At 36.6% G+C, this 19,460-nt stretch overlaps 2 protein-coding genes across 4 annotated transcripts in view; one reads left to right on the top strand and one right to left on the bottom strand.

Annotated features, from left to right (window-relative positions):
• Window positions 1–3,501, top strand: part of cunh22orf23 (chromosome unknown C22orf23 homolog) — a 4,172-nt gene extending 671 nt beyond the window's left edge. For all 3 annotated transcript variants that reach the window (XM_016273653.1, XM_016273652.1, XM_016273654.1), the window contains 5 exons: window positions 395–457; window positions 552–725; window positions 1,514–1,642; window positions 1,935–2,035; window positions 2,562–3,501. In XM_016273653.1, coding sequence (XP_016129139.1) covers window positions 395–457; window positions 552–725; window positions 1,514–1,642; window positions 1,935–2,035; window positions 2,562–2,684 — 590 coding nt within the window. In that variant the 3' untranslated portion in view covers window positions 2,685–3,501. The remainder of the gene's footprint in view (window positions 1–394; window positions 458–551; window positions 726–1,513; window positions 1,643–1,934; window positions 2,036–2,561) is intronic.
• Window positions 3,502–3,899: 398 nt separating this feature from the next.
• Window positions 3,900–19,460, bottom strand: part of micall1a (MICAL-like 1a) — a 20,061-nt gene continuing 4,500 nt past the window's right edge. Inside the window, exons 7-21 of the mRNA XM_016273685.1 lie at window positions 18,709–18,731; window positions 18,461–18,602; window positions 17,486–17,589; window positions 16,567–16,691; window positions 15,880–16,433; window positions 15,698–15,761; window positions 14,183–14,571; window positions 12,826–13,160; window positions 11,788–11,922; window positions 11,360–11,486; window positions 9,349–9,439; window positions 8,186–8,259; window positions 6,006–6,120; window positions 5,807–5,853; window positions 3,900–5,729 (exon numbers count right to left, since the gene is read on the bottom strand). Of these exons, the coding sequence (XP_016129171.1) occupies window positions 5,605–5,729; window positions 5,807–5,853; window positions 6,006–6,120; window positions 8,186–8,259; window positions 9,349–9,439; window positions 11,360–11,486; window positions 11,788–11,922; window positions 12,826–13,160; window positions 14,183–14,571; window positions 15,698–15,761; window positions 15,880–16,433; window positions 16,567–16,691; window positions 17,486–17,589; window positions 18,461–18,602; window positions 18,709–18,731 (2,450 nt within the window). The 3' untranslated portion in view covers window positions 3,900–5,604. The remainder of the gene's footprint in view (window positions 5,730–5,806; window positions 5,854–6,005; window positions 6,121–8,185; window positions 8,260–9,348; window positions 9,440–11,359; window positions 11,487–11,787; window positions 11,923–12,825; window positions 13,161–14,182; window positions 14,572–15,697; window positions 15,762–15,879; window positions 16,434–16,566; window positions 16,692–17,485; window positions 17,590–18,460; window positions 18,603–18,708; window positions 18,732–19,460) is intronic.

Here is a 19,460-nt window from a genome sequence, read left to right as displayed (position 1 = left end):
TACAAAGTGTGTGTGTGTGTGTGTGTGTGTGTGTGTGTGTGTGTGTGTGTGTGCGCGCGCGCGTTTTTGTGACAAATGAGGACATACATTTGTATAATGACATAGGTATTACAAGGTGAAGGTGACTTTTCAGGACATTACCCCCATGTCCCCACTTTTCAAAACGCTTATAAATCACACAGAATGGAGTGTATTGAAAATCTGAAATAGCACAAAGTTTCCTGTTAGGGGTAGGGATGGTGTAGGGCAATAGAATATACGGTCTGTACAGTATAAAAACCATTATGCCTATGGGATGTCCCCACTTTTCACAAAAATAAACCTGTGTGTGTGTGTATCTTTTCTTTTAGTTTATCGTTTCTATGGCTCTACCTGTGGGTTTGTTTCATTGCAGTGATGATGCAGGAGTCTCGTCTAACAGACTTTCAGCAGAGGCAGATCAATAATCAGCTGAAAAGTGAGTTCAGGTGACAGATTTTATAATATCCTACAACTGTCATAACAGCGGAGTTCATAATTTATGCCTAATACACTATTTTCTGTTTGAGCTGATGGCGGCGCTCTTCCACTAGCATTTGATCTCACGCCGCTTGTGCCCAGTGTTCAGTCAGAGCCCAGAGTCACTAGAGTGACCGCACTGATTGGTCAACAGCAGAGACGCAGTGCAGAAAGATGCCGTGCTGGAGATAATTACAAACGAGAACAGTTCAAGCCTAAAGCAATACGTAAGTGCAAAAAAAAAAACGGTGAATATTGATGAGTGGGAAATGTTATTTTTAATTAAGATTAAAATACCATAGCATGACATAATAACTTTGTCTTAAGCTTAAGATATCTTACCTTATCAAAAGTAAAAATTAAGAAATTAGAGTTACTGGGAAAAAGATCTTTGAAAGCTCTCCTTTGATCAAAACCCGCATTTCTTTGAGACAATATAATAATTTACAACACACAGCGTCAAAGTGGGGCGCTTTTTTCCTCGTTAGATGGGGGCCGGTTCTTAAATGTAGCTGATTTTGTTTTTGTTTGCAACAAGCTTAAATAATTATTAATATATTCATTTAAATCAGCATACATTAACATTTAAGTAGTTAAACAATTGTAGTGTAGTGTTTTTTCTTTTTGTCTTATACTTATTGTCTTAGAAATTGTCATTTTTCGTACTATTACTTTTCCTGTCTGTGGTCAACTCTGCCACAGCATCTAAATGTGAGATCATTAACATACAAACCTAGCAATGTAACAAAATGCTTCCCAAAAATACATTTAGTAATAATCATTTATAACCATTTAAGGAAATTCCCAATATAAGAACTATATAGAAAATGACAGTCTTTTTGTATTGCAGTATATTAAAATGTATCCATGGTCATCATCAGTGTGAGCTATCAAGTGTGCCTTGTCTGTATACATATATAGGCTTACATACATTTTTCTTGTTTTATGCAAGTGTTTTCAAGTGTAACAGGAAAGACTTTTCTATTCATCTCTGCTGATTTGTCTCTCTTTCTAGGAGATCTAGAGAAAGAGAAGAGACAGCTACAAAATCTTTTTTCTACTGGTCAAAAGGATGTTGGGCCAACTCACTCCCAAAGAGATTCCACAGAGAGAAAAGAGCAACAGATAGATCGATTCCAAGAGGGTGAGACAGGCAGTATATAAAAGTTGTTCTTTCGAATCCATCTCATCTAAGGGACCTGAATGTATATTTTATTTATAGTAATTGAATATCGAAATAATTTTGATAGAAATAATGTTCTATTTTTAAATTTTCTTTCCTTTTTTGTGGTGGCCACAGATTGACGTGCTTTCAGTTTATTATAATTTAGAGGGGTACGGAGAGAGTCATGTTTACAAAGACATTATAATGGGAGCTCAGTATCAGCATCTCATGGTAACATGGAAACTATAATTATGTAATTTCTTACCAACAGTTCTGGATGATATTGAGGAGAGGAGGCAGTTTTTAGAGGACATGATGGCAGTGGGAAAAGGTCACCAATACCAACACCTCATCAACACAGAAATTTCCCAGGTAAAGATACAAACACATAAGCTGACCAATAGAAGCCAATACTATCATGCAACATCACCAACCTTCATCAGTTTCACATGCACCTGCAGTTTCAGTTCAAAAACCTGAGAAAATAGCAAGTTCTTCATTAACGTTTTATGGTACCACACTTAAATGTCCACATTTTTTATTGTATCTTTATATTCTTGTGTGGTCATTAGCTGTTTCTAATGCCGGGAACACACTGCCTGATTTTCAAAGCCATCGGATCGCTGATCTTCTCACACAACATGACTGTTTGGAATACCATCTTGATGCTGTTGTGTTCACAACGGATCAGATCGCGTTTTTGATAATTCACACTACACGAATGTCACTCACATGAACGAATACTGATTTGCCTCAGATTTCAAGCATTTGTCTGCGATTTCCACATAACTGTCAGCGAGAACAAAACGGGGCTTAAACCATGCAGTCTGTACCCGGCTTTAGTCTTATAATCAAAACTGTTCTAAACTGCTGCTAACTGTCTGATATTTTTTAACAGAAAATCCATGACCTTGAAGAGATTGACAGGAAACGCAATGAAGAACTAAGCACATTCAAGCTAGATGGAAAAAAGGAACAAAGCAAAGAGAGGGATAGAGAAGGTGAAAATATGAGTTGTTAGACATCTATGAGCATTAAAATTACTTTCAAAAGAGGTCAACACTTCAGAGGGTTTTCTTTTAAGTAGGTTTATTTTTAATGTACCCCATCCTAAAAGCACAGACTGTTTTAGAGAAAACAGAAAGTCCTTGGAGTTGATCAGGCACACATACACTCTGACAGAACAAGCACAATACTGAAATCTGATAAATACAATTAAACTCCCAAATACTTGAAGACACACAAACTGAAATGTCAACAAAATAGTCAAAGACACTCAACAGCCAATGCTAGGACATATGCATAAATTAAACTGATTAAAGGCACTCCTTCAGAAATACACTCCTGCTTGGGTTTACAGAGATTAAGGCCCAACACACAACATGTGACATTCTACAGTGAAAATAAACCATTTTAAATTAAAACTTAATATTGCATAATCTTCTTCCAGGGTCTCTAAAGTGTTTGGAACATCTATTATTGCTTAACATGAAAAACCTTAACAGTTAACATTTTGTGTGTTTGCGCAGAGTTATAGTTTATATATTTTTTTGTTCTTTTATTAGACTTGGTTTAGACTTGTCCCCTTTTATTTTAATGTTCATCTGTCATCAATTCTTCAGACTGAACAGCTGTCTGGTCAGTCGGTAACAAGCTCAAAGTTAATATAATACAAGTTTGATGGTTAAGATATACAAGTTTGATGGTTTCTTACACTTTTAGATAGGTTAACCTAAATTTGACACTCCGCTTTTGCTAGTATGAAGTTATGCTGCGAACTAATAATAAAAAAAATTCATCATAGGGTTATAACAATATAATTTAACAATATTTTCGAAGTTTATAACAATAATAAAAATATATTAAGCAAAAACTGATGCAGTGTGTAGTTTTTTTATTACTTAAATATGTTGGAAGATGTATCCAGTGGCCATGTTCTACAATGCCAAGATTCATTGGGCTCAAATTGTGAAAACGTGGTTCAGGGAGCATGAGGAATAATTTTCACACATGAACTGGCCAACACAGAATCATGACTTTAACCTCACTGTGCTGGAGTAGACTTTACAGAGTGGGTTGACTTTCCCATTGTCAATACATGATCTCTGCCAAAAATGAATACAAAAAATGTTGGAATGTTGCATAAGGTTGTTGAAACAATGCCACAACGAATGCACATTGTAATCAAAGTTAACGGTGGTTCAGCAAAAGAGTATTTAAAATAAAAAAATAAGAGTTTTTTTTTTTTTTTTTGGCCAGGTGATGTATAAATCAATATTAATCATATAAAAATGTTGTCCAGGGTATGGTTGCACCAGCTGTTCATGAGTTCTTGCTTAAACTGGAACATAAAGTCCACACACTTTGTAATTTGGTACTGAAAGCAGATGTTAGTAAATCATAAAATTAATGCATTGTCTACTTTAATTCAACATCAGCTTTCAAATTCATGAGCAGAAGTGCGATTTTCAGTTTATCAATTTTTTTCTTTTTAAAGATTTATTTTCAGCGGTTTTTTACTTTATTACTATAGGACAGTGCAGAAGTGACAGGAAGTGAAGTGGGGGAGAGAGAAAGGGGGTGGGATCTGGAAAGGTCCTCAAGCTGGGATTTGAACTCGGGACGCCCGTAGCGCAATGGCTCTATATGTTGGCGCGCTGCCCACAAGGCTGTCTGCGCCAACTTCAGTTTATCTTCTTGAAATTGATTCCAATTTCTTTTGCCTCATGTAACTAATGCTAAAATTAAGTTTCTAAGACTGTTCTGTAAATAACATTGTAAGTAACACTGTAAATGACAAAATAAGGAGCAATAAATAAATACTGAGGCAATACTGTTTTTTGTTTTTGGCACAGAGCGATGCACACAGTGCGATGCACACAGGTGCGCGGTTTAGATCTGCTTAAGTGCTGGAGAGCTCCAAGTCAGTTATTCACATAACATTCTCTTTTTTAAAATGTAAACAAATGTAAATGTCAACACAAACATGTCTAAAGCACTGTATTCTGTCAGGTAAAACATGAGCTTATTGATGCAATTTAAAAATCTGCTATGTGGTCGGAGGCTTCCATCATTATTTAGTGTATATTTTGTATATATCTATGTTCAGTTATGTTTGAACCAAGTTTATTGGTCGAATATTTAATACGGCGTAAACTGTAACTCAATGCCCATTTTAAACTAGGCTTCTTCTTTCTTTCTTTTTTTTTTACTAAGCACAGCTGGTGCATCCAAACCCAGGCAGACAAAAAACACCAAATCCCTCTTACTCAAAAAAATCACAAAGCATTCATGAGATGGAAAAGCATTTCACTCTCTCTTCGCAATATTATAGACTGCAAGATTGGTAATTCATTTCTGCTTTCATCTCAACAAAGCTTTGTTAATCAAATGAAAGGGCTGAATGTCACCTGAAAAGATTCACAAAAAAAGTGCTTTTTTTAAACTCTTCAGTGTGAACAGAAACACAAGTAGCAGTACCTCCATGCCATTTATAAATAAATATAAACTCAGAGAACAAGATTAAATTAAGTTTGGCAAAAATAAATGTCATACTATCTAATGGGCTTCCTGTTGAGCTCTTCCTATGACTAACGATGAGTTTAAAAGAAAGGTGTGTGTTAAAATTTGGGACTCTCAATGTCATGTCTTAATCACATTCAGTATCAGTTTTCTTTTACTTCAAAATGTACTGTAGAGATTAAAGTAAGATTATATATTTGGCTGAGCCAAATTGTCGTATCTGACCAAGACAGTGTTACTTTTTTACTTTAATGTACTGCAGTAGATCAGTTCAGCTGCTACTACCTCAAAGACAAATTTAACTTAACTGGCTCTGTTTTATAGCAATATATTCAAAAGCGTTAATTAGACTTAAAAGCATTTAGTAAATCTTTTTAGTATATCTTTTTTGTTTCTTTTTCCTTCAGTAAGTTTACCCTTCAGCTGTTCTCTTTTCGGGGACTGTTGTCCTTTACTCCTTCATTCTTGGTGCTCAGTCTCTTCAAAACCTTCATGGGCTTAAACTTCCCTGCTTTCTTCTTCTGCTCACCCGGCCCATGAAACTCTGAAAAGAAATTCAAGAATCAAAGCATGAATGAGGTGTAAAGTGAGAGAGTCAGTGAAAAGAGAAATAACACTGACCTTTTTTCTTTAGCATATCAGCTACTAGTTTGTCTTCCTCCTCCTCCCTAAAGAAGAAATTGATGAACTCTTCAAAAAGAGAATCTAAACTTGATACTAATGACAAAATTACTTTCTATTTCATATTAAATTTACAGTGTACCATTTTAGCAGAGACACTCGAGCTCTGAATCAGAGTGCATTTGCATTGAGTGATTACCTCTGTCTGTCCAGATCTATGCTGTTAACAATCTGGTTCCTCCGCTCAATTATCGTGACAAGTTCTGCCATCAATTGCTTTTCCCTGTCTTTGTCTTCAGCTGTCCATTCCTTCTCTATCAGAGACGTAAGCAATTGGGAGAGAGATATAAAGGAGAGATGGAATAAAAATGGCTGATATTTAAAAGAAAGGAAGAGGATTTACTCAAAAGAAAAGGCTTTTGTGTTGTTTCATACCTGGCTTGTTAAGTAAACATCTAAGCTCATATTCCACATCGGCCTGCCTCTCCTCCAGGTTCTGCTGCTTGGCTCTAAAATCCAGACAATAATCAGACAGATTTATTCTGGTTTCATATTTAACTTTAACCCAACTGACCTCCATTGTTCTGTGTAGAGATCCTGAAAATATCAGGTTGACATATACCATGTATATTATTATATTGACTGCACAATGAACAGGAACTGGCAAGAGCCTGACTGTTAACTGTAGCACCTTGCTATGGCAGTGGTTCTCAAATTGTTGGCAGCATTCTGGCACCAGTGTGACTGCATAAAAATTATACATTTAAAAAAAAGTATTATACATGTACAAAACTATTTGAAACTTGATTGTTGTGGAATCTTATGTACACAAGAATGAGGATCAAATTCACTTTATAATGGCTTTCGTAAATCTCCAACCAGCAGAGTGTTGGTTGCTTCAATTGTGTACATTCAGAGTTCAAAGTTTTTTTATTTGCTTTCTTGAATTTTCTAGTCTCATGCCATTTTTATTTTCTAGAGCGGTCAGAGCTGCCGACTTCTGCGTGAATGCCGAAACTTAAACTCATACTGCTGCTTTGGTACTGGATGCTGTAATCTGTTAATAATGGTGCCACAAATTAAACTTGACACTCATGCATTGTGTATCTATGGTGACAACTTATGCACTATATGTAAAACAAGCCTAAGCTGAAACTTCACTGAACAGACATCAGATATACTGATAGATACACTCTGACAGAACATTGGAAAGGATTACAAAATTAATAACTAACAGAAGAGCCTAACATGTAAACCGTAAAAACCATGCAAACTCAATCAACATCTCCTAATTCATCTTCTAGGGCGTGCAAATAAAGTTAATTTTTTCCCCAGAAAGAGGTTCTGCAGGTAAAGAGAGTCTCATCCTTCTCTCTAGGACTAGCTGTGAGCATTTGTAGTGTCATTTAATTGATGTTCCAACATTTTTAATGATATGTATTATTCAACTATAAATGTAAATTTGAGATCTTTTGCATCATATGCTTTCTTTGGAGAGGTCGCAAATGGATACCATACCATACACAAGGGGGGCCAATGTCAATGTAGTTGTTACAGATGTTACAGCATTTCAAACGTATGCTAATAGTGCACTTACGTGTAGACCAGTTCAGCCTCTTTCCGTACCAGTAAGTGCTTTTCATGAATCAAAGTGAACCAGTCAACAAGTAGATGTTCCTCCTCATCATCTAAAATGATAAATCACAGTCACTCAATCCAGTAATTCAAACACAGCCATGCCCAAGATCACACACATTGCTAATCAGAAATGGGACAGTCTGTTAGAACAGAGTCTATTTTTATGAAGCTTAGCCCAAATGTTTTGTTTTTAGTTTGAGGCTCAGTCTCAGATTAATCAGCCTCTATAAACTACATGATCTGCTACTCTCTTCAGATGAGCCAAAAGTAAGAACACTTTAGTTTACCTGGCTGAGTGAAATTACTGTTCACAAGATAAAAGATGGTAATAATACACCAACAAACAATTTCACTAACAACAAAGGGAAACCTGTTTTTTCACCATTTAATATAGCTACACTATAATAATAATTTTAATCATGATTAAAAATGTATTTTATTTTATTATTATTGAATTGATTAAAAACAAACAAATCAATAAAGAAAACATTTATTACTTTAATACCTAATTTAATTTTACAGAACAAAAGTAAAATTACAATATATACAATACCAGTCTTATTTTCTTTTCTTTCAAATGTTAAACTACAGAGCTTTTGTTTTGGCAGAAAAACACCAGTAGACCTTAAATCATCTCTTTTGTTGACAACAAATTTGAAAACAATTCTTATTACAAATGTGATATTTAAAAGAAAGGAAGAGGATTTACTCAAAAGAAAAGGCTTTTGTGTTGTTTCATACCTGGCTTGTTAAGTAAACATCTAAGCTCATATTCCACATCGGCCTGCCTCTCCTCCAGGTTCTGCTGCTTGGCTCTAAAATCCAGACAATAATCAGACAGATTTATTCTGGTTTCATATTTAACTTTAACCCAACTGACCTCCATTGTTCTGTGTAGAGATCCTGAAAATATCAGGTTGACATATACCATGTATATTATTATATTGACTGCACAATGAACAGGAACTGGCAAGAGCCTGACTGTTAACTGTAGCACCTTGCTATGGCAGTGGTTCTCAAATTGTTGGCAGCATTCTGGCACCAGTGTGACTGCATAAAAATTATACATTTAAAAAAAAGTATTATACATGTACAAAACTATTTGAAACTTGATTGTTGTGGAATCTTATGTACACAAGAATGAGGATCAAATTCACTTTATAATGGCTTTCGTAAATCTCCAACCAGCAGAGTGTTGGTTGCTTCAATTGTGTACATTCAGAGTTCAAAGTTTTTTTTATTTGCTTTCTTGAATTTTCTAGTCTCATGCCATTTTTATTTTCTAGAGCGGTCAGAGCTGCCGACTTCTGCGTGAATGCCGAAACTTAAACTCATACTGCTGCTTTGGTACTGGATGCTGTAATCTGTTAATAATGGTGCCACAAATTAAACTTGACACTCATGCATTGTGTATCTATGGTGACAACTTATGCACTATATGTAAAACAAGCCTAAGCTGAAACTTCACTGAACAGACATCAGATATACTGATAGATACACTCTGACAGAACATTGGAAAGGATTACAAAATTAATAACTAACAGAAGAGCCTAACATGTAAACCGTAAAAACCATGCAAACTCAATCAACATCTCCTAATTCATCTTCTAGGGCGTGCAAATAAAGTTTATTTTTTCCCCAGAAAGAGGTTCTGCAGGTAAAGAGAGTCTCATCCTTCTCTCTAGGACTAGCTGTGAGCATTTGTAGTGTCATTTAATTGATGTTCCAACATTTTTAATGATATGTATTATTCAACTATAAATGTAAATTTGAGATCTTTTGCATCATATGCTTTCTTTGGAGAGGTCGCAAATGGATACCATACCATACACAAGGGGGGCCAATGTCAATGTAGTTGTTACAGATGTTACAGCATTTCAAACGTATGCTAATAGTGCACTTACGTGTAGACCAGTTCAGCCTCTTTCCGTACCAGTAAGTGCTTTTCATGAATCAAAGTGAACCAGTCAACAAGTAGATGTTCCTCCTCATCATCTAAAATGATAAATCACAGTCACTCAATCCAGTAATTCAAACACAGCCATGCCCAAGATCACACACATTGCTAATCAGAAATGGGACAGTCTGTTAGAACAGAGTCTATTTTTATGAAGCTTAGCCCAAATTTTTTGTTTTTAGTTTGAGGCTCAGTCTCAGATTAATCAGCCTCTATAAACTACATGATCTGCTACTCTCTTCAGATGAGCCAAAAGTAAGAACACTTTAGTTTACCTGGCTGAGTGAAATTACTGTTCACAAGATAAAAGATGGTAATAATACACCAACAAACAATTTCACTAACAACAAAGGGAAACCTGTTTTTTCACCATTTAATATAGCTACACTATAATAATAATTTTAATCATGATTAAAAATGTATTTTATTTTATTATTATTGAATTGATTAAAAACAAACAAATCAATAAAGAAAACATTAATTTAATACCTAATTTAATTTTACAGAACAAAAGTAAAATTACAATATATACAATACCAGTCTTATTTTCTTTTCTTTCAAATGTTAAACTACAGAGCTTTTGTTTTGGCAGAAAAACACCAGTAGACCTTAAATCATCTCTTTTGTTGACAACAAATTTGAAAACAATTCTTATTACAAATGTGGGAAGATTGTTGATGTGTCTTGTGTTTAAATGCATGTTATAAGTGAGCCAAACTCGCTGTGTTTGCAGACCAGAAGTTTGTGTGAAACAGCATTTACTGTAAATCGAGCTACTGTAGAGGTCGTCCGATTGATCGGCCGGACGATTTTTGGCATTTTTTAATTAATCGGCATCGCCCGATTGTGCTGCAAATTAGGCCGATTTTTAGGCAGGCGCATCTGCGGGCAGCTAAGCATTGTTGTGGACCACCGGAGAATCGCTCTCTGGCTGCGTGTGAGACGGAGCACCACTCTGCAGCTGCTTCTTGTTCACACACAGCTTCAGTTAATGATGGCAGGGCAAAACAGACCGTTTCGAAAGTGTAATTACGTTTTACCCTACTAGAATTGATGCCGGAAAGTTATCATATTCATAAGTGCAACAAGCCATTTGCATGTGAAAGTAGAAACATGCAATTCAGACGAAACTTCTGGTCTGATTATAACGTGCACGTTAACTTTCCTCATGAAATGTGTGTGTAGGTCCGACAATAGCCTCCACAATGTCATCGCTCGTGGCCAGTGCACTCTTTAAGCAGTTATGAGCAGGCTGTGTAATATGTGTGAACCATTTGACTTATAATAGTGTCCAGTGTTTCACATACATTGAGTTATTACTTCGTTGAATAAACTGATCACTGCACATTTCAAAATTAAAATGCAGCGCTGGTGTTTTTATATGAATGTATCTTTGAAAAGAACCGACCATCTTAAGAAAAGCTTCAATGTCATTTTCATTTCGTCTTTCCTTGTAATGCCTGATAAAATAGCCTTTGTGAGCTCAGGCTTATTTGATTACAGCCGTTACTGGGGAAACCGCTATATCTCCCACTCCAACAGCACCTCCTGCTGGCGGAGAATGAATTTGCATTTGCAAGTCTGTGGGAAACACTGGTGTCTGTCGGCAAACATAAACAAGAAGCATGCTTCAGAACTGTTTTGAGAAGTTGCTTAAGTTTTGAGCCATGTATTATTACTCTGAATTAGACTACTACTATTACTATCTTGTACCCTGCAATAATCATTTACTCAAACTCACTTATGAAAAGAAAATCGGCCAAACATATCGGCCAAAAAAATCGGCATCATATATCGGTCATCGGCTGCCCTGATTTCGAAATATCGGCATTGGCCAGTGAAGAACCCATATCGGTCGACCTCTAAGCTACTGGTGCAAAAATCTGATCCCTGGCTAATTAATGTCTCATCAGCACAGCCAATCTTGGCAGTTCTTCTGTAGCATGCAGTTCTCTTACCATTTGAACATTCTCGTAAGCTCTTCTCCAGATCCACCCCTCTATGCTCTAATTCATCCAACCGTTTCTCCAGATTACTCATCTCTACATGGATGTCTTCAACTGGGATGTACTGGTCTGACTGTACCTACCAAATACGATGACAGGACAGGAAATTATAAGCATGCTCTCACTAATATATGGGTGGTAACAGACAAATGTCTGGTGATAAAGTTGAATGGTTACAACCAAAATACTTTCTGACCTTGTATACAGACTAATATCATTTTCAAATATTATTATTACTTTTCATGCGAGACATTACATTAAGACAATGAATGTGCCATAGTTACAGTTCCTTTCTAAAAACAATCAAAACACAACAATATTCATAATTTAAAAAAAAGAAAGAAAAATCAAAGCAGCAAGAGGTTGTTTCTGTGCCTCACTTTTCGCTTAATGAGAGGAAATCCATGTCCAGGAGCAGGAGGTCGTGCAGGACGGGACCCTTTTGGGGGTCTGGATACAGAAGAGCTGACAGAGGTGGTTGTCTTTCGATTAAATGGATTCTCTTTACAAGTGCGCTGAAGATGACAGTGATGAGAGAGCATTAATCAAAGATACCGAACAAAGAAATTAATAAAAGAAAGCTCCTGGACTCAGGAGATATTCCTGGATCAAAGATGTGCACACTTTAAATGAAATCTCTCACAAACACCCTTGATGTTACTGCTGCCCTTTTACTTCATGAACTGCAGTTTCAGACGTTTTTGCAGAAATAAAGGTCCAATATTTGTAAAAAAAAAAAAAAAAAAACTTACAGTATGTTTTTAAGTTGTTACAGGTCTGTGAGAGCCAGAAATCTTGCTTGTTTGTAGGTGACCAAATACTTATTTTACCGAGGAATTTACCAATTAATTCTTTAAAAATCCTACAATGTGATTTTCTGGATTTTTTGTTCTCATTTTGTCTCTCATAGTTGAGGTATACCTATGATGAAAATTACAGGCCTCTCTCATCTTTTTAAGTGGGAGAACTTGCACAATTGGTGGCTGACTAAATAATTTTTTGCCCCACTGTATTTTGATTCTCCATGTCATGACCCCTTTAAATATTTTGAAAGTGTCATTACTGCCCAACACTTTAGGTAGGTACACTTCCTTTCTTTGCCATAGTTCAATAACTGCATAAAACATGCCAAGTATCCATTACTAGTCCAACAGTACCACTTTCAAATTAGTAATAAGAGTTTGGACAAGAGCTACATTTTTAGGACAAAGAATGTTTTGGTGTGGTATAAGTGGAATAATTTACCATTTTAATTTGAATTATAATATAAGAATATAAGTTAATTGAATTATTGACTGTATTTTTGATCAAGTAGATACTTTGTAGGTGAACAGAACAGACAACACATCATAACATAAAAATATCTTGACTGATTCAGAACTTTTGAACAGCAGTGTGATCTTGACAGTAAATCTAACCTTGCCTGGAGTGCTGGGTGTGTGTGAAGAGGGGAACAGTGGTGGTCTCACACTGCGATTGGTTTGTGGAGTAGCTGGTGCTGAGTTGGTACTGGTAGGTGGTGGTGGAGGAGGCAGGTTTGGAGAAAAGTGAGGTTGAAGCTTAGTTTTTTGGGACAGGGCAGAAGCAGGAGCGTTGATTGATGGTTCAGACACACTCTTGGTAAACAAATGGTCCTGTTCATTAGCAGCAGGTTGCTGGGGGACTGCACTGTGGTCTGAGGAAGAGGAGGACAGGCTCTCTGTGCTCAGAGCTAAAGAAGAAGCAGGAGAGGAAGTCTGAGATGAAGGAAAAGCTAAAGAACAGCAAGAAAGACAACCCAGAAAAAAAATATATAACAAAAATACAGACATGTGAGTAGTTACTCAACTACAACATAGTGTAACACAACCATGGGGCCTCAAACATTGGAGAGAGCTGCAGGATGACTTCATTTTTAAGTTAATAAATTATTAAAATATTATAACTCTAAATGAATATGAAATATGTTTCTACCAGTGTGGCTGCATAATTTAAGGATTTTCTATTTTTACCACTCAATAATTTGATATATATATATACAGTATATATATATATAAATACTCCCAGTTTCTGTTAAAGGGTTACTCCACCCCAAAAAGAAAATTTTGTCATTAATCACTTACCCCCATGTCGTTCCAAACCCGTAAAAGCTTAGTTCGTCTTCGGAACATAATTTAAGATATTTTGGATGAAAACCGGGAGGCTTGTGACTGTCCCATTGACTGCCAAGTAAATAACACTGTCAAGGCCCAGAAATGTATGAAGGACATTGTCAAAATAGTCAAAGCATAAATAAATGTAGAAAACGTATCCGTGTGGTGCGGCTGACACAGACAAATAGAACAGTATACACAGTTTGCATTCAGTGGATACTCTCCAAAATGGCGCTACGGTGGAGACGAATTGTTTTGACAATGTTTTTCATACTTTTCTGGGCCTTGACAGTGTAATTTACTTGGCAGTCGATGGGACAGTCACAAGCCTCCCGGTTTTCATACAAAATATCTTAAATTGTGTTCCGAAGACGAACAAAGCTTTTACAGGTTTGGAACGACATGGGGGTAAGTGATTAATGACAAAATTTTAATTTTTTGGGTGGAGTAACCCTTTAACTAAAACACATCTGAATATGCACATACAGCAGAAATATAGGAAGTATTGTAGTCAATAATGGTAGTGGGGGGGGGGGGCACCTTTGAATATTATGTTGGACAATTCAAATTCAGTCTTCACCAGCTCTTCAGTTGTGTAAAGCAAAATGTACCATCAATGTATCAGACACGGTAAGCAACTAACCTGACAGAGAAGAATTCGGAGCTTTGGGTGCTGGTCGCTTCTTCCTTCGGACACTTACAGGACTTTCAGAAGGGGCAGGACTTTGTCTTCTTGTGTCCCCAGCTGTGATTTCAGCAGCCTGGGTAATCCCATACCAAGGGTGACTAGCCACCACAGGACCAGGGGGATCTTCAGGAGTCGTTTCTGGCTCCTCTTCCTCATCATCAAAGGGATTTGGAGGAGAGGATGGCCTTGATTCCTCCTCCTTTAGAGAAGGAGATGAACCAGTGCAGGGAGGTACAGCTATACCTGTGGGTGGGCGAGGTGCTGGTTTCTTTTTGGTTTCTGATTGGACAAGAGCCAGCCAGGGTGGGTCTTTTGGTTTAGGAGTGTCATTGGCCTTGTTAGAGCTGGGAAAGGAATACATTACAACCACTGAGAGGAACGCACATAGAGATCCACGACTGATCAAAAGTTAAGATATAACTTGAGTTTTTATGTTTTTGGAAAAAAATCGGTTATGCTTTATTTTAAGGTGTCCTTGCTACAGTGTAATTATACATTTAAGCACTGAGTAATATTAATTAACTACATGTACTGACTTTATGGTTAAGGTTAGGATTAGGGGTTGGCTTAAGGTTACTTGCATGTAATTATGCATAATTAATTGTTATTATAATAGTAAAAACATGTAATATGTGTAACAAGGACACCTTAAAATAAAGTGTTACCAAAATCTCTTATGTTCACGAAGGCTGTATTTATTTCATGAAAATTACAGTAAAAACAGTAATAATTTGAAATGTCATTACTATTTAAAATAACTGTTTTCTGTTTTAATATATTTACATTTTTAGGTCCTTTAACTAAGCACCAAATCAGCATATTAGAATGATTTCTGAAGGATCATGTGACACTGAACAGTGAAGTAACGGCTGCTGAAAATTCAGAAGAATAAATTCCATTTCAAAATATATTAAAATGTAAAAAATTTGGGTTACACTTTATTTTGATTGTCCACTTTAGACATTCTACTAACTATAAGTAACTACATGTCAACTAATTCTCATTAATTTGAAACTATATATCTACTAACTCTCAGAGTAGATTGTTAGGGTAGGTTTAGGGTTAGTAGAATAAGATGACATATACTTGCAAAGTTTCTCAGTCAGTATGTTGTATGTTGTGGTCTCATCAAAATAATGTGGCAGAAGTTATTAAGCAGACAGTCTACTAATACTCTAATGACTGCTAGTTGACATGTAGTTGTAAAGTTACTTACTTTTAGTAGAATGTCTAAAGTGGACTATCGAAATAGTGTTACCAAAAATTGCAATAATTTTCACAATATTACTGTTTTTACTGTATTTTTGATCAAATAAATGCAGCCTTGGTGAGCATAAGGGACTTCTTTCAACAACATCAAAAATCCTAATTATTCCAAACTTTTGACCGGTATTGTACGTGAAACAGAAACAAAACCCGAACAATGGAAAATAAGAGATACAGTAGAGAAGACGCCAACAATTATCTTACCGAGCAGGTGAGTGCAATCTTTCTCTTGCCACGGGAACTTGAGAAATTTGAGTGTCAGAAACTCCTAGAATCACAATTAACAGATAATTTAAAAAAACATTTAACAAAAACATGTAAACAACATGCAATAGTATGGCCTGTGTAATGTTATTAATGCAGACGAGATAAGCATCAGTGCTCACCATTGACAGAGGGTCTGGGTGGGCGTGGTCTGGGAACAGGGCGAGGAGCAGGGGTGGGCTCAAATACCCGTCTAGGTGCTGGAACCGGTCGACCCTCTGCTGCTGTACTCTTCACTGACGTTGTTGGCTCATCACCATTGGCCCCACTAGCGGCTGGCTTGTGGTCTTCTTGTTGTGTGTCCTGATCCTCCTCTTCAGATTCATCAAAGGGATTTGGCAGACTAGAAGAACAAGGCACTCCGTGCTCTGTCTCGACTTCTGATCTGCTATCTGGCTGCTTGCTTGATGCTTTTTCTATTTCAGTTATTTCCTCTTCCTCTCTCTCCGGGGTGATCTCAGCATCGCTGTGTGATGCTTTAGATTCTAAACTCCTATTGTTTCGGTCTTCTGGGCTTGTTGAGGTTAGTGTGGCTAGTTTATTACTCATATCTGAATGACCATTCTGATTGGCATCTGAGGCAGATCTGGTGAAGTGGTGTGTGCAAACCAATGATCCAGGATCCTCTGTGAACTTGTAAGATCCAGGCAGTAAAGTTCTGCTGCATTCCTTACATCTGAGAGAAAATCAGAAATTCTCACAAAAACAGTGATAACAGTAACAGCAGAGGGAATAATAAGTAATGTTACTTTTAAGCTTTTAATAATAGAACAATACAGATGCAGATGTTACGCTAGGCAGTTGTTCACCTGAAGCAGTTCCGATGATAAAGTTTGCCATCAACAAGGATCCTCTGAACCAAGTGAACATGCTTTCCACAGACTGAACAGCTGCTGCTCAGAGTACTGCGTTTTGGTTGGCTATCTGCACCAGACTACGTAGCACCAAAAACCAGGTTGAGAATGGAAGGTAAAAAAACATGGAAAAGTAGAGGAAAAAATGGTAAGAGCCACTGATGTTTATTTGGGACCATAGCCTATTTAAATTTTTTTTTACTTTGTTAATACTTTGGACTGTATAAATATGTATACAAAACCAACTACATACATACTTAACATCATGGCATTAGACAATTGGTACAAATTTCTTCAACAAGCAAACAATGTAAAAAATTACTTTGAAAACACAGGAGGACAATACAGATGCCAAAAGTAACAAATTGAGAAACTAATTTTACTGATGTCAATTACTGACCCACCAATTTTATTGACCAGAAACATAGTCAGAAAGAGAAATGGAAAGCTAAAAATAAAGAAAAGGAGGAGAATTCTGTCTGTGAATGGGAGGTATAAGGAGGACGGGGGAACATTTCTGGAGAAGCAAAATCCTCTGAACTCAGACAGCTCACAATATCAACCAAAAACCAAATATGTGATTTGGCTCTGACTGCTGATTTAATAAATTAATTAGAAAATATGGCAACAGCAGAGTACTTTGCTCTGAATACATGGAATTAGGCCAAAATGAGATCTCACTGCTCTCCATCTTGTGTTGTAATAATAAATTCCACTCCACTCATGGTGCAATAGCAAATCCTTAAATGTGGTTAAAAGTCTGAATTTTTGGAAAATTTGTCTGTGCACATACAGGCTGTTGTTAGGTCTACAGTCACCCAGATAATCAGAACAAGAAACGTCTGTTTTTTAAAAACAATGCTGTCTTCTTTACCTCAGTCTGAGCATCACGGCCCTCTGGAGAAGCAAATGGTCTCTTTATGGCTGGTTTGATGTGACCAGGACCACCACCAGGGCTCTTTATGTTTGTGGAGACAGCTAAATAGAGGATACAAATTTTTAGTAGCATGTGTCCAGCATTTTCTACATTAAATGAATGTAATTAAAAGAATATACAATACAATTCGAGTTCTATTGACAGCATAGGGGACATACTGTCAATTACACCAGAAAAATAGCTAAGCTAAAAGCAGTACAAACTTGATAAAAAAAAAAATCATAGGTTCATAAACCTAAATATAAAAAAAACAAATCTGTACAAGTAATTTGCTCGAACAGCAAAGCTGGTTTGTTTACTTGCACCACCCAATGGTTAATACAGTATCCAAATCACGCCATGCTAAACAATGAAAGTCCATGAATCCTAAAACTGCAACCCAGTGTGAGGCGTAGTGCAAACCAAATCATTCTTAATCAACACAATCAGGTTTGGAAATTTAATGTCAAAAAGAACCTAGTTCTTTCTGTTTTCACTGGATCTCTTCTTTTCTCATTTTTCCAATATACGTTATTTACTGCAATGTGAGATTGCTTAAATGAACCAAGTGTTACAATACCTCAGCCAATCACTTGCACTTTCAGTCACACTTGCAATGTTCTGTGACATCACATGCACTCACTGCATACAGAAATATACTGAAGAAAAAAAAAACACTGCAGCACTGTAGTCATTTCACATCTGCAACTAGGTGTTGTACAGAATGGACATGAATCTAATCTTAATGGATTGGCTCATGAGAGTAATTTGTATGTGACTGACACTTCACACAGAATGTGCTGGAAGTTTTTTATTTACTAAGCATTGGGGGAGATTATAAAAAGGCCCTAAATGCATTGCAGTTGTCTCTCTGTGTGTGTAAATAAATGTTAGTTTAAGTCAGCATATCTATTTGCAGTGCTCAATACTCACTGTGAGATTTGTTGGTGAAGTAGTTGTAATACTGAGATACATAGGTGATGATGCTCAATCTGTCAGGCACACTCATGGACACCATGTCTTCTGGATCCAGCAGGGCTGGAATACCCAACTCACTCTCAGCAACCTCAAACGCCTTTGAAATGAAATAAAAAATAATATCTTGTTTTTCGTCATGATGCTGCCCATAAGCTTTTAAAATAGCAGATGACAGTGATCAACATTTTATCAATAATAACAACCAAATGGTTGTTATAAAAAAATACTTATCTAAGTCCTACACTAGCTGTAAGACTATGGCTATACCAGAGGTGGCAACCGTCGGTCCTGGAGAGCCGCAGCCCTGCAGAGTTTTGCTTCAACCCTAATCAAACACACCTGAACAAGTTAATCAAGGTCTGAACGGTTAGGCAAGGCAAGGCAAGCTTATATATATATATACAGTGGGTACGGAAAGTATTCAGACCCCCTTAAATTTTTCACTCTTTGTTATATTGCAGCCATTTGCTAAAATCATTTAAGTTCATTTTTTTTCCTCATTAATGTACACACAGCACCCCATATTGACAGAAAAACACAGAATTGTTGACATTTTTGCAGATTTATTAAAAAAGAAAAACTGAAATATCACATGGTCCTAAGTATTCAGACCCTTTGCTGTGACACTCAAATATTTAACTCAGGTGCTGTCCATTTCTTCTGATCATCCTGGAGATGGTTCTACACCTTCATTTGAGTCAAGCTGTGTTTGATTATACTGATTTGACTTGATTAGGAAAGCCACACACCCGTCTATATAAGACCTTACAGCTCACAGTGCATATCAGAGCAAATGAGAATCATGAGGTCAAAGGAACTGCCTGAAGAGCTCAGAGACAGAATTGTGGCAAGACACAGATCTGGCCAAGGTTACAAAAAAAATTCTGCTGCACTTAAGGTTCCTAAGAGCACAGTGGCCTCCATAATCCTTAAATGGAAGACGTTTGGGACCACC

The sequence above is a fragment of the Sinocyclocheilus grahami genome, unplaced genomic scaffold (assembly GCF_001515645.1).
Source record: "Sinocyclocheilus grahami isolate Dianchi unplaced genomic scaffold, SAMN03320097.WGS_v1.1 scaffold80.1, whole genome shotgun sequence".
Taxonomy (NCBI): Eukaryota; Metazoa; Chordata; class Actinopteri; order Cypriniformes; family Cyprinidae; genus Sinocyclocheilus; species Sinocyclocheilus grahami.
Note: the sequence above shows the minus strand (reverse complement) of the source record. Positions and strands in the feature narration are given on the sequence as shown.